The sequence below is a fragment of the Ciona robusta genome, chromosome 13 (genome assembly GCF_009617815.1).
Source record: "Ciona robusta chromosome 13, ASM961781v2".
Taxonomy (NCBI): domain Eukaryota; kingdom Metazoa; phylum Chordata; class Ascidiacea; order Phlebobranchia; family Cionidae; genus Ciona; species Ciona robusta.
In genome coordinates, this window is record NC_143247.1 from 1,892,114 (window position 1) to 1,907,377 (window position 15,264).

General features: G+C 33.9%; 1 protein-coding gene across 4 annotated transcripts in view; it reads right to left on the reverse strand.

The window, feature by feature from the left end:
• LOC149725723 (epidermal growth factor receptor-like) overlaps window positions 1-14,992 on the reverse strand; it is a 46,055-nt gene extending 31,063 nt beyond the window's left edge. For 3 of the 4 annotated variants that reach the window (XM_089891753.1, XM_089891754.1, XM_089891752.1), the window contains exons 1-3: window positions 14,803-14,992; window positions 7,732-7,907; window positions 4,275-4,447 (exon numbers count right to left, since the gene is read on the reverse strand). In XM_089891753.1, the coding sequence (XP_089747879.1) occupies window positions 4,275-4,447; window positions 7,732-7,907; window positions 14,803-14,881 (428 nt within the window). In that variant the 5' untranslated portion in view covers window positions 14,882-14,992. Of the gene's footprint in view, window positions 1-4,274; window positions 4,448-4,549; window positions 4,695-7,731; window positions 7,908-14,802 lie in introns of those variants that run through there. The other variant, XM_089891756.1, reaches the window with a different exon arrangement.
• Window positions 14,993-15,264: the final 272 nt, after the last annotated feature.

Below are 15,264 nucleotides of genomic sequence, written 5' to 3' on the forward strand. Positions count from 1 at the left end.
CAAACAAGCAGAGCCAAAGTATATTGCATTCACCACATTAATCAATGAGGTTTCCTATGTTTGACAACAATGAGTGTAACTGTGTTTTAACAATGTCACCCCAGATTTTACCCTGCTGTTGGGTGTCTATACAAACAAGCAGAGCCAAAGTATATTGCATTCACCACATTAATCAATGAGGTTCCCTATGTTTAACAACAATGAGTGTAACTGCATTTTAACAATGTCACCCATGATTTTGTGCAAATTAAAAAAACTACATTTCTTCGGAAATAAATGAAGCAAAAATATTGCGCGCACTTGATTTTAAAACCAAGTGCGTTGAGACCTTTCGGAATCTAAATATATTCTAAAGCTTATAAATGATTTATTCTCCTGTCTGTTTCACACACTGTAAAGTATCAAATTTTGCTTTAATGTATTTAACAATTTGAAATAAGACTGTTTTATTTTGAGAGAATGCATAGTAACTATAGAATATGAATGAATAAATAAATGAATGTAACTTGTTTATCCTGCATAGTGGGGCAATTGCAGTCGTTATAACTTTGTTGTTTTGTTTCATACAACTCGTGCTCGCTTACAAGTTACCAAGTATGTAACTTTGCAAGTGAAACAAAAAACAAATGATTCCAAATGTCTACCTAAAATAATGCATAAGATAACAGGCCAACTCTGGCCTAAATCTTAGACCCCATGGCATACCTCACTGTAGGGCTTCACACATATAGAATAGAATGTGCATATAGAATGTTAGGGTAATGGGCCAACTCTGGCATAAATCTCAGACCCCATGGCGTGCCTCACTGTAGGACCTAACCCATAGAGAATAGATCGTGCATATACAATGTTGGGGTAATGGGCCAACTCTGGTCTAAATCTCAGACCCCATGGCGTGCCTCACTATAGGACCTAACCCATAGAGAATAGATCGTGCATATACAATGTTGGGGTAATGGGCCAACTCTGGCATAAATCTCAGACCCCATGGCGTGCCTCACTGTAGGACCTAACCCATAGAGAATAGATTGTGCATATACAATGTTGGGGTAATGGGCCAACTCTGGTGTAAATCTCAGACCCCATGGTGTGCCTCACTGTAGGACCTAACCCATAGACAATAGATCGTGCATATACAATGTTGGGGTAATGGGCCAACTCTGGTCTAAATCTCAGACCCCATGGTGTGCCTCACTGTAGGACCTAACCCATAGAGAATAGATTGTGCATATACAATGTTGGGGTAATGGGCCAACTCTGGTCTAAATCTCAGACCCCATGGCGTGCCTCACTGTAGGACCTAACCCATAGAGAATAGATCGTGCATATACAATGTTGGGGTAATGGGCCAACTGTGCCCTAAATCCCAGGTCCCATGGCATGCCTCACTGTAGGACTTCACACATATAGAATAAACTAGGTTACAATTGCTTATTTTGGTTTATAGGGTTTAGGTCATTAATCAGTGCCTGTTACATCCTTGTAAGGTTGTGGAACAGACCAGTTTAATTTGACAGCGTGTTGTAGCAAATTAAATCTTAGCATATGCTCACAAGACCTAAATCGAAAATTCGATTACAAAACACCGGAAATTTCTGACGTGAGAACAGTGGTGGTTCAGTGCGCAAAAAAAGGAATAAATGAATGAATGCAACTTGCTTTGTCCTCGCGCGGTGGGGTAATGATAGTCGTTATAACACGGGTGTTCTGTTTTATACACATCGTGCTCGCTTACGAGTTACCATCTATGTAACTTTTTGATTGCATTAAAAAATGAATGAATGTAATGTAACTTTTTTATCCTCGCGTGGTGGGGCAACGACAGTCGTTATAACACGGGTATTCTGTTTTATACACATCGTGCTCGCTTACAAGTTACCAAGTATGTAATTTTGTAAGTAAATTTTTAATTTTTTTTTTAAATTGTATGGCTGACAAATTAGAGGAGCTATTAGTGACAACAGGGTTGGGGGGTTGTAAGTATATGGCGCCTCAAAAAGTGCCGCGCCGACTAATTTGATGTTTTGGACTACATAGCATCCGTTTTTGTGGTTGGGAATTTTCCTTTGGCATTATTAAAGTGACAGATTTAAAATTCTGTGAAAAATTTCAATAAAATATTGGTTTAAATTTAGGGAAATGATATTTTTATGGATATTTAGGTGTTTCTAAGTAACTTTAGCAACTGCAAACTAAAATTTATGAGTAAAATTGAAACTAACGGAGAAAAATATGTTTTCTATTTTTTGATATTTTATAAATGCATTTACGTTTACGCTTCATAATTTTTTAAACATTAAAAAAAAACACAACATATTTAAAACACACATATAACATACAAAACACACATATATATATATATATATAGTCTTGAAAAATTTTAAATATTTATATATATACATATATTTACATTTTTAAATTTTTTACACATGTTTTTCAAAACAAACCATAAACAACAAATAGCCTTTAATTATTGTAAAAATTTCCAAAAAAACGAACAAAAACACATTCAAAACAAGCAAGCATGAAACAATGCTGATATGCACCACAAACACCCCAAAGTAATTAATCGCTCAGTTTCAATTATTCATGAAATTGACGCCGATCCTGTTACACTGCACGTACGGACGTACCCTATCTCTTATAATCCAATCTGGAGTTTTTACACATTTTCACGGATATTATAGACAATTTTACAGTTGTTTAGGGGGTACTGTTTCAAAAACTATCATTTTTTTAAGGAGTTATAATTGAACAATAGGCATGAGGTGTATGAATTCATTATGTGTGTCTGGTGTATAAAAAAACACCCATGTTATAACTTAACAGTGAGCCTAAAGTCTATTATACAAAATGTAAACCTAGTGAAGAAAAAAACCTTTTTGTTTTACCTCAACAGTGAGCATGAGGAGTTTGAATACACCATGTATGTCTAGTGTATAAGAAGACACCCATGTTATAACTCAACAGTGAGCATGAGGTGTATGAATACACCATATGTGTCTGGTGTAAAAGAAGACACTCGTATTATAACTCAACAGTGAGCATGAGGTGTATGAATACACCATGTGTGTCTGGTGTATAAAAAGCTGCTATGCTATGACCACTTGCCAATATATATATATATATATATATATATATATATTATACATATTCGTATAATAAGTGACCCATATAACGCAAAACATTGGCCTTATACACACCAGGTAAAGTGGGAAATGCCTCTTATTGATTCTAAGTAAACAAATTCGTGCGCTGTAAAAAACAGACGTCACAACCAAAAGAGAAAAGAAAATAGGGAAGAAAATATGACGTCCAAAATTTACGCTAAAAGGCTAAGAATCAATGGCCAGCAAACAAAAAAGATATTTTAAATACTAAAGTGAAATTAAGGGTCAAAAGTTATAATGTATATATTGTAAAAAGTGATACAAAGTTTTGAATAAAATAACATATATATATTATATATATATATATATATAGTACTGTGGGGTAAGATGGATACCGTTAACACATAATATGCCATATTTCCAAATCGTTTTTAACAATTAACAACGTTCTTTAAGAGTCGTGAGGATATGTTTATATAATTCTGTAAATTTTCTTTGTTTACTACCATATGGGATGAAAAAATGAATAAGATGGACCGTCTTACCCTACAAAAAAATGTTAAAAAAACTAAGTATTTGTATTTAAAAGTGATGTCTGCTGGTTTCCAGCGCTTTCGAAAAGGGTTTCAAACTATCAAAAGATTTAAAAAGAATCTTTTATGATACATAATACGAAGCAGTTTCCAATTTTACGACTTAAATAGCGACAGTTATGACTCTGCCTTAGTAGTGTGTCATGGCAAAATCCAAATATTTGTAAAGTAATAAACAACAAAGACTCAAAGAGAGTATTATGCGACATGTTTCAGTAAAAAAAAGACCAAAAACAGTCTAACTTTTTCTGAATACAAAAACACTTAAAAGCAGTTTGCTTTTAAATGTAAAAATGTAGTTTTAGGCAATATAATTTTTAAACAAAAAACTTAAAAATAAAATACAAGCAAAATATGTAGTTACTAGTTATCCATAAAAAAAAAACTAAAAAACAACTATATATATATATATATATATATATATATATATATATATAATTAAACCCTAAATAATGATCAAAATTTAAAAACTTTTTTAAAAAAAACATAATTTTTTTTTCGCAAAACTAAACAAAAAAAAACTTTAAAAAATTCCAAAAATTATTTAAATAAATAACAATTATAAACCAACCTTAATTCTCTTAGCCCTTGTGAGCTGTCTTGTTCGTTCATATTTATTGAGACATGCAGAGCGTATCTGTCTTTGAACAGCTCTCTACCACGTATTATTTTCAACTTTTCCAAAGGTAAATACGGTACAAAGTTGAGAGCTATCACCACGTATCCCGTGACTTCTTCAATGTCCTAAAAATTGACATATATTAATACATATAGCAGGCATGCCGTTTATTCAAAACATTGTTTCTTTTTTTATTAATAAGCGTGTTTTAACAAATGTTGTTTTACCGTTACTACCCGTCTTTTTGCTTTTGTGAACTTTCCCGTTCTTTGTTATCGTAACCGAAAAGACGAAATAAATCTCATTCATTGAAAAACCGTAATTCTTGTGTGCCTCAATGAAACCCACTGTAAGTTTTTTTGTAATACACTATGTGTGTCTGGTGTATAAGAAAAACCCATGTTATAACTTGACAGTGAGCATGAGGTGTATAAATAGACCATGCGTGCCTGGTGTATAAGAAGACACTGAAGTTATAACTTGACAGTGAGCATGAGCTATTTCAAACGAAAAAACATGATATAGCGACAAAACAACAGTTGTTAAAACACACGCATCTTTTTGAACTGTTTTTTTATGAGAAGTGTTTTCGGCTGTTTAAGTATAGACGACACAAACTATGTTTGCCGCCATTTGCGTACGAGATCATCATCCATACGAACTGTACTAAACAAACTTTTGGGAAGTCTATCAGTAGTTATGTTAACACTTGCGCTACATACTTTTAAAATGTTTGCTTAGATAAGGTGCTATTTATGTACGATGTCACTTTTCCTGGCGATTAGGACACTTAAAACACCACTGCCTTTGTGTGAAACTGGACTGGCTAATCATTAGCCGTCACTTCACAGTCAAAGTATAAGTGTATTTTTGATATCTAAAGCCCATTAGTGACCACTGGGTTGTGTCACTGTTAAATTAGTGTCTATTTAAAAGCAAATGGATTGTCCAAATTATCAGCCACACATAAAATGAAAAAAATCCTTTAAAAAAATAATTACCAACAAAGTAACATACTTGGTAACTCGTAAGCTGGCGCGAGGTGTTTGAAACAGAACACCAGTGTTATAACGACTTTCGTTTTACAGCCACGCGAGGATAAGGTAAGTTACATTCATTCGAATGTAGAAATACCGCATAAGTACGTCTTGAATTTAGATCGTTTTGGTTTTAAGCCATTTGCTAAACATTGCCTGTGGGCAAATTTTCCCGTTCTTGTCCAATTATTTGACCAGTTCAATAAACCATACATAAAACCTACAATTTAAGAGGATTAGGCTATAAAGACCTAACCTCAAAATACCAGTGTTAAAGCAGCGGTTTTGCGGTGTAGATATCGCCCTAATTTGTGTTTGATGATTTTAAAAACCAATTTAAGTTTTAACACATCAAAGGGGGGGTTTGGTGTATTTATAAACCAGAAAAATGTCAAATTTTAATGAATGTAACTTATTCATCCTGGCGTGGCGGGACAACGACAGTCGTTATAACACGAATGTTCTGTTTCATACACCTCGTGCTCGCTTACAAGTTACCACTTATGTAACTATGTGGGTGATGACTGTATTTTAATTTCAATTAGTTTGTAGTATTTTAAAATGCATGAAAGTTTTAGGTTATTTTTCTGTTTGAAGAGTTCTATTGCAAATTATCATTGAAGGTAAAAATGTGGACAAACACTGCAGTACAGGAAACAGGTGTTTGCCAAAGTTAAACTGCGGTAGTTAAAAGACCACGGTAACGTCTGGGTACTCAATGGTGTTCGATTACTGGGGCTTTAGTCGCTATTCGCATGCAAAATCCCATGTCCTTTTTCTGCACTTCACACGCGAAGACGAAATAAGCTCGTCTGGTATGTGAATCCAGATATAAAGAGTTAAATGAATAAGAAGATTAAGCGGTCCGGCGTCGTTGCATAGTGGTCATAGATTCGGGTTCGAGGCTCGTCGATGCTACATTTGTGGGCGTTTGTTTTTCATTGAGAAAACACTTAATAACGACAATTGTCTAAATTGTCAGTAATAAAGAAACCGAATCACCAACAAAGTTACATATAGTAGGGTGGGGGAAGATAGGACGCCTTTAGAACATAATATCTAAATAACCTGATCGTGTTTTAAACAATTAAAAACGTTCTATGGACGTCGCCAGGACACAGTTTTATAATTCTTTGAATATTTTTTGTTTACTACTAGATAAGACGAGAAAATAGAGTTAAAGGGTGTCCCATCTTCCTCCACCCTACCCACCCTACTGTACATAGTTAAGCGGACACGAAGTGTGTAAAACAAAACACCCGTGTTATAACGACTGTAGTTTCCCGCCACACAAGAATAAAGCATGTTACATTCATAATAGCGTAGGTTTCTCATTTTCGTGATTGGCATTCGGCAGGGCGCATGGCGGTCAACGCCCTGGAAGCTTAAAACAGTCACGCGCGTCTTTTACAGCACGAACGAAAAGCGGGTAGGACTAATTTGGGACGCAGACCGTAACGAAATAAAGGTATTTCGTCGGATTATCGAACGTAGTGCGGTTGCGAGCATAGGATGGTATAAGTCTGTTATTGTACCTGTTATTGCTGTTATTGTACCAGACTTTGTCTAATGCCAATTCACTGGATTTTGTTGGTTTAGTTTTTTATCTGCTAGGTGTAGCGACCACGCTTATTTTCTACCAATTAAATGTAAATATGTTTTTAACTGTAAGCGTGTTTTAACAACTGTTGTTTTGTCGCTATATCCTGTCTTTTCGTTTAAAATATTTCTAAATCTTCGCTACCGTTATGGAAGAGACAGATATAGTTATTTTATATTATCATATTATAGTTATACATACATGATTTTTAAATACTATTATTTTCGATTACATTGTATACAGTAGGGTGGGAGAAGATGGGACACCTTAAGCACATTTATCTAAATATCCTGATCGTGTTTTAAACAATTACCAACGGTCTATGGGAGTCGTGAGGATACGGTTTTATAATTCTTTGCATTTTCTTTGTTTACTACCAAATTGGGTGGGAAAATAGAATGAAAGGTGTCCCATCTTCCCCCAACCTACTATATAATTAAATGTGTAACCGTCTGTTCGTTGCTTCTTCATTAACAGCCACGCGTTTAACCATTACATGTTTTAACCATGTATTTTACACGTATTGTTTCATTTAGTAGGGTGGGGTAAGATAGCCCGTGTTTTCATTCTCTTTTCTCGTCCCATTTGTTAGTAAACAAAGAATATTTACAGAATTATATAACCGTATCCTCACGAATTTAAAAGAGCTCTGTTATTTACTAAACGATTAGAAAATATGGGATATTATGTGCTAACAGTATCCATCTTACCCCACGGTACTATAACACTTTATATTCTTATCAAAACACATTAAAATTTACAAAAAAAATACCTTCAAAAAACTGATGTCCAATTCCGGGTTTACAAGTCCCGTAATTTCAAGATTTCCTTTTACAATGGTACAGTTTCTATAACGCTTGTACATTTTTGAGTAATGCTCGAGCCGATTCTCGCCCACGGAAAGACCCGAACTGGTGCCAATACATCGTCCAGAAGTTGGGTCTTGCACTAAAAAGATAAAGTCAATGTTATTGCCATGAAAATTGTCGGGATCTGATATATAGTAGGGGGGGAAGATGGGACACCTTTAGCACATAATATCCAAATATCCTGATCGTGTTTTAAACAATTAACAACGATCTATGGGAGTCGTGAGGATAAGGATTTATAATTCTTTAAACGTTCTTTGTTTACTACCAAATGGGACGGGAAAAAAAGAGTTAAATGATGTCCCATCTTCCCCCACCCTACTATATATGTTATTTAAGTTGTTTGGGACATTTCAAAATAACGAAAATTTAGGTTGTATGGTAGGGTGGGGGAAGATGGGACGTCTTTCTATTCTATTTTCTCGTTCCACTTGGTAGTAAACAAAGATCATTAAAAAACATTAATGTCCAAATTTTAAATAACAACGGTCTATGGGGGTCGTGAGGATACGGTTTTATAATGTTCTGTGTTTACTGACAAATGGGACGAGAAAATATAATAAAAAGTGCCCCATCTTCTCCCACCCTACTATATATCTGCAAAAAAATGCAATTTTCTTTTTTTTAAATTATAATGTATTGCATTGTAGTTTCGTAAAGGCATTCCATATGGCCACAAAGTTGAACTAAATTTAGCGCGTGTATACACCAATGAGCCACGTGAAACGAACATGAGAGTTAAAACCTTTGCTGTGTTGTTCGTACGTGGTTACAGACGCCTATAAATCAGCTCCGTTTCGGCGAAATCGTCAAAACGCTTAATTCTGTTTCGCAGTCAATTTAACCCGCAGGCCGAAAAAACTTTTTTTGCTAAGTACATTTAGAACATATACTGACTTAATTAAACGCTGTACGGAATTGGATAATCCATACAAAAACTCGTGTACGTTATATTACGGCTATCAAAGCGCTATTTAAGCTGCCGCGTGTAAAATTCGGCCCGTTTTTTTGTTTTTTTTTAACCGCGAATTTTGTTCGTGCTAGAAATTGACGCGGCTGACAAGTTTGTGACATGCAAAAACAAACGTTTACGAATTCCGAATTTTACGCACGTCCGGTGGCAAAATCAAGATTAATGGGAAACGCAGGACATTGTAGGAGCTCCCCGTTATGGATAAGTAGCGTAACATTGTTCTGATTACACGGCAAACGCTGTAGAGTTTAAAACCACAAAAAAATGCATAAAAGTGTGTAAGCGGGAACAAATAAAAATAATATGATTTTTGCTGTAAATCGAAAAACATTACGCTAAAACAGCTTTGCAAGTTTACTAAAAACAAACGTAAAAATATATGCTACTGTTTTTATCGTATAATTTTTATATAGTAGGGTGGGAGAAGATGGGAAACCTTTTTATTCTATTTTCTCGTCCAATTTGGTAGTAAACAAAGAACATTCAAATTTTATTTTACCCGTAGCGTGTTTTAACGACTGCCGTTTTGTTTTTAATTCGCTTCTTTTCACTGTTTCATATTCTGATTTTCGCTAGTGTATTTGAAGAGATAAATACAAAAATTGTATGTTACTTTAAAGCATCTGTTAAACGTGTTAAAATAGCTGAAGTCATTAGAATGAATGAATGTAACTTATTTATCCTCGCGTGGCGGGGTAATGACAGTCGTTATAACACGGGTGTTCTGATTTATACACCTCGTGCCCGCTTACAAGTTTCCACGTATGTAACCTTATGGGAAATTAACATTTTTGAAAATGGTTTTGTAATGTATGGCTGATAATTCGACAATTCATAAGATTTATATTAAGTTCGCTTTTCCTATAACACCTTAAAGCAGTAGAAAATCACAAAATCGAATATGGATTAAAATATCGAATCACCGAATTTGCGAAAAATATTTTTTTGCCCGAACAAAAATCGAATATTGAAAACCTATAAGCCAAAAAGCTAAGCAACACAAATACGTATCAAATCAATACATAGCAAAAGGTGTTGTTTGGAAAGGCATGCCGTTATAATAACAGTATATAATACGCCGTTATACGTTTTTATATTGCTGGTTTAATAGAATCGATATTATGGATTAGAAAAACAGAATTGGAAGTACCAAAAACAATACGTGCGCCTTGCCGGAAACATTTAACAAAATATGGTAGGGTGGGGTAATACGGGACACATTTTTATTCGATTTTCTCGTCCCATTTGATAGTAAACAAAGAACATTCATAGAATTGTAAAACCGTATGCTCACGACTTCCATAGACCGTTGTTAATTGTTTAAAACACGATCAGGATATTTGGATATTATGTGCTAAAGGTGTCCCATCTTTCCCCACCCTACTATATATATAATATACACGGCAACGAAAGCATTTAAAACGTGTGATCGTTAAGCACATATTTAATATAATAAACACACATCTAATTACCGATCGTAAAATTTCTAATTTTCTTGCGGAAATTAAAATGTATTTATACCACTGTTGGGTAAGATGGATACTGTTAGCTTGTAAAACCTATATTTCATAATTGTGTTTTAAAAATTTACAAAACTATTTTTAGATTCGTGGTGATGCGGTTATATAGTTCTGTAATTATTCTTTGTTTACTACCAAATGCGACGGGAAAGGAGAATGAAAAACTGTGCCATCTTACCCCAGCTAATAAACCATCTTACCCCACCCTACTATACGAAAAGGGGTTATAGTTTTAATTCTATTAGTGTCAAGCCGCTAACTGCCACCGGAATTTTAAGACTCTACAAGCGGTCGGAATTTTTGGGTGAACTTATAACACTAGCGTAATTGCCCCTTCAAAGCGCAGAGAAAATATGGTATAGGTTCATGCTAGCTTGTGGTGGAATTAAAAGCCATATTAGCACAAAAAAGTGAGTTTTCGGCGCGCTAGAGACACGCCGACGCAGTTTTAGCCCGCGGCAGAATATCTGCAACGAATTTAAGCTAAGTAACTGCCGAACGCTTAGGGACAAATAAACAACAGCTAAAAAACGTCACTCAAATGGATTTGAACGCGTTTTTAGGATTTTAATCTGAAAACTTCTTAACGATTTTTGAGCAAACATTTAAAACGCTAATAAAAAAAAAATTAGGATTTTGTCCTGAAAATTTTTTAAACGATTTTTTGAGCAAAAATTCAAATACCTAAAAAAGGATGAAAAATTAAACTTGTTAGGATTTTTTTCTGAAAACGTTTTAACGATTTTTTAGCATAAATTTAAATGTCTAAAAAAATAAGTACAAATTAAAAGATTTTTATCTAAAAAAAACATTTTAAAGAATTTTTTTTCCAAGTTAGACGAAAAAGTTTCAAACGCGCAAAAAATTATAAACTAAATTTTAGCAGAATATTAAAGAAATTTTACAAAAAAAAATCTAAACTAAAAACAGTTGAGTTATATGGGCTTTAATGTATGTATTATAACTGACCGAAAAAATGGTGTTTTTATACCATGAACTTTTTTGAACTTATTTCAAAGAACAGATTATGCGTGGGCGTGTATGGTGAAAAAACTTAACCAAAAACAAATACAAACAAATCAGATTTAAAAACAATTTTATGCTCATGACTAAAAAATACTTCAAAAATAATTCAAAAGATTCGACTACAGTATATAGTACGGTTAAATATACAATACACACACACAAATATATATAGTAGGGTGGGGAAGATGGGACACCTTTTTATTATTATATTTTCTTGTCCCATTTGGTAGTAAACAAAAAACATTCAAAGAATTATTAAACCGTATTCTCATGACTTTTATAGACCGTTGTTTATTGTTTAAAACACGATCAAGATATTTAGATATTATGTTCTAAATAGTTCCAATCCAGGGGTCACTAATGAGTTGTGAAAATTGTCAGCCATATAAAAACAATCACCTACAAAGTTACATACTTGGTAACTCGTAAGCGAGCACGAGGTGTATAAAACAGAACACTCATGTTATAACGACTGTCGTTGCCCCGCCACGCAAGGATAAACAAGTTGCATTCATTTATATTATATATTGTACTATTTTGTATGTTAATATGCATATTTTGGCCTAAGTAACCAAGATCCCCTAACGTGCCGCGCTGTAGGACCTCACCCTTATAGAATACAGTGCAAAACTCATTGTATAAAAAGCGGGACAGTAAGACCGTACAACAAAATACAAAAAAATCCATTTAATTTCAACAGTCCTATTTTAATTAAAATATATTTATATATTGATATATTAACCTATATAACAGCAATTGTATAGTAGGGTGGGGTAAGATAGAATACCTTTAGCACACAATATCCAAATATTCTGATCGAGTTTTAAACAATAAACAACGGTCTATAGGAGTCGTGAGGATACGATTTTATATTTCCTTGAATTTATTTTGTTTACTACCAAATGGGGCGAGAAAATTGAAATAAAAAGGCGTCCCATCTTACCCCAACCTACTATACGACTTAAAACTGCACCCAGTCGTAGTTTCAATCAATTTTATTAACTGCCGTGAAAAAATCGATTGAATTTGGCTGATTTGGTATTGATTTGCGCGTGCGGGTGTTCGTATATTTGCGCTAAAAGACCATCGGAAAAGGAATTTGGCTAACACATACCGTTCGAAACTTGTGTTTGTTTGGAGTAGGTAACTGGGCTTTAGATTAATTATTAATTTAGTTTTACAGCGAGTGCTTTGTACTCGTAAATACGCAGTCGCGTAATTTATACGCAGTAAAAAAAGACTGTGCTGCCAGATGCGGCAATGTATTGCTATTGTGAGATTTTTGCATGGTTTAGTGGGTTCATATACTTTATGCTCACTGTTGAGTTATAACATGGGTGTCTTTTTATAAACAAAACACACATGGTGTATTCGTACACCTCATGCTCACTGTTGAGTTATAACATAGGTGTCTTCATATACAACAGTCACATATGGTGTATTCATACACCTTATGCTCACTGTCGAGTTATAACATGGGTGTCTTCTTACACACCAGACACACATGATGTATTCATACACCTCATGCTCACTGTCGAGTTATAACATTTCCGTATTTTCATACATTTAAAGGTCCTAAAGCCTATATAACGTCAAATTTTAATTTTAAACGGCAAAAAAATATTTTTTATGATGATACAAATATTGTATTATTTTTGATTAAAATTCGGTATTTTCTTTCAAAATGATTTGCAGTAAAGACTGACGTGCGCTGACTTGGAATTGCCCGCAGATAAAGTAATATGGGAAATAATGCATGACCAATTCACTTCCGAACGGACATAATTATTTTGCTGATAATTGTCGAAACGTCCAACTGTGGGAACTAGTAGAAAAGGTCCCCAGGTCAAAAGGCTGGTTAAAATACTCCTAAAAACCGCAAAATAACCGGAAAGTCCGATTTTGAACTTTATGCCAAGCGCCTAATAGACGTGTAGAAGTGATATGACATTTAGAATTTCGAATTTCGGTCGAAAATATTTTATGAAAAATATTTGTGTGCGAAAATGAATTCGCCATTTTTTAACTTTCGTACACTGTGTGCAATAACGGTAGTTTTCTGATTAGTCGCTGAAATTGCAAACTAATTTAATTTTAAATTTAGTATTTTAAAGTACTGCCGCTTTAAAATAGAATTAAATATAGTTTTATTAACGATTTTTTATACATATAGTAGGGTGGGGAAGACGGGACACCTTTAGCCCATAATACCCAAATATCCTGATCGTGTTTTCAACATTTAAACAACAATTTTTTTTGACTATTTTAACTGTTAATTTGGGAAACCCATTAGTGACCACTGGATTGGAAAAAAAGCGCTTCAATTTAACATTATATTATAATTATACCGTACAAGTTACAGAAAAACAGCCATTATTTTCGGCTAATTTAAATACCTAACACATTGTATTACTGAAGTGTGACAAAACACACGGGCTTATGACGTCACAAAAGACGGTGTATTCCCTAAGGAACGCGTGCGTAATCTATTTCATTTGTAACTGTTATGTACGAATTGAGAAGCGGTTTAAACAGATAAAATTCAGATTTTGAACCGCTAAACATATGTTAGTATTATATATAGTAGTATGGGAAAAGACGGGACACCTTTTTATTCTATTTTCTCGTCCCATTTGGTAGTAAACAAAGAACATTTAAAGAATTATAAAACCGTATCCTCACGGCTCCCAAAGACCGTTGTTGATTGTTTAAAACACGATCAGAATATTTGGATATTATGTGCTAAAGGTGTCCCATCTTCTCCCACCCTACTATATGTTTAATATGTATGCAGTCAAATTTTTGTAAGGGTTTTATTATATAGTAAAGTGGGGTAAGATGGGACACTTTTAGAACATAATACCCAAATATCCTGGTCGTGTTTTAAACAATTAACAACGGTCTATGGGAGTCTTTAGGATACGGTTTTATAATTCATTGAATGTTCTTTGATTACTACTAAATGGGACTAGAAAATTAAACGAAAAGGTGTCCCATCTTTTCCCACCCACTGTAATAGGTTAATGTTTTCGCAATTTCCGATAGCTTTTTGCAAAAAAAAGGCCAAAAACCGCTGGTTTATAACTGTACACACTTCGTATGGCTTAATTTGCGAATTAATTTAAAAGCCTCACTGATTGTGGTATCTTTTGATCAGCGATAAGCGGACACCTTAACGCCTTCGGCGAAACACACGAATTTCGCGTGCCCTTGTGCCCGCATAATAACCAATACATTTTACCAAATTCAAAAAAAATAAGAAAATTTAAAACTTAATTTTTGGACATCAGAATTTTAGTAATACTTATATAACTAAATGATAAACCTACATCTTAAAAGGGATAAAAAAAATATTAAAGTAAAAAAGTACAAATTATTTATTTTAAATTGTTACAGCTAAAAAAGTTAATTTTTAAATTGTATTCGTACCCGTTTTTTTCTGACTAGGGACTTACCCGTTGCGAGGACGATATCCAAAAGCGAAAAGAGTAAAAATAGAACACAGAATGGGTAAAATCTTTTCTGAGTTTTCATTTTTCAGTTTCGATTATAAGCCATTCCAAAAATGAAACAATTTCTTTAAAACTACGCTATTCAGTACAGTATAGTAACAATTTTTTGTCTAAAACTGCAAAAATATAATTGAAAAATTAGCCTAAATACAAGTATAGTTACGAAATCGTATAAATTACTAAAAAATGCGTTTGTTTTTAGGATTTTTTAAATTTTACTTTTTTTGTCTATTGCATGTACAGACCTGTATTATATATAGTAGGGTGGGGGAAGATGGGACACTTTTAGCACATATTATCCAAATATTCTGATCGTGTTTTAAACAATCAACAACGGTCTATGGGAGTCGTGGGAATACGGTTTTATAATTCTTTGAATGTTCTTTGTTTACTACCAAATGGAAC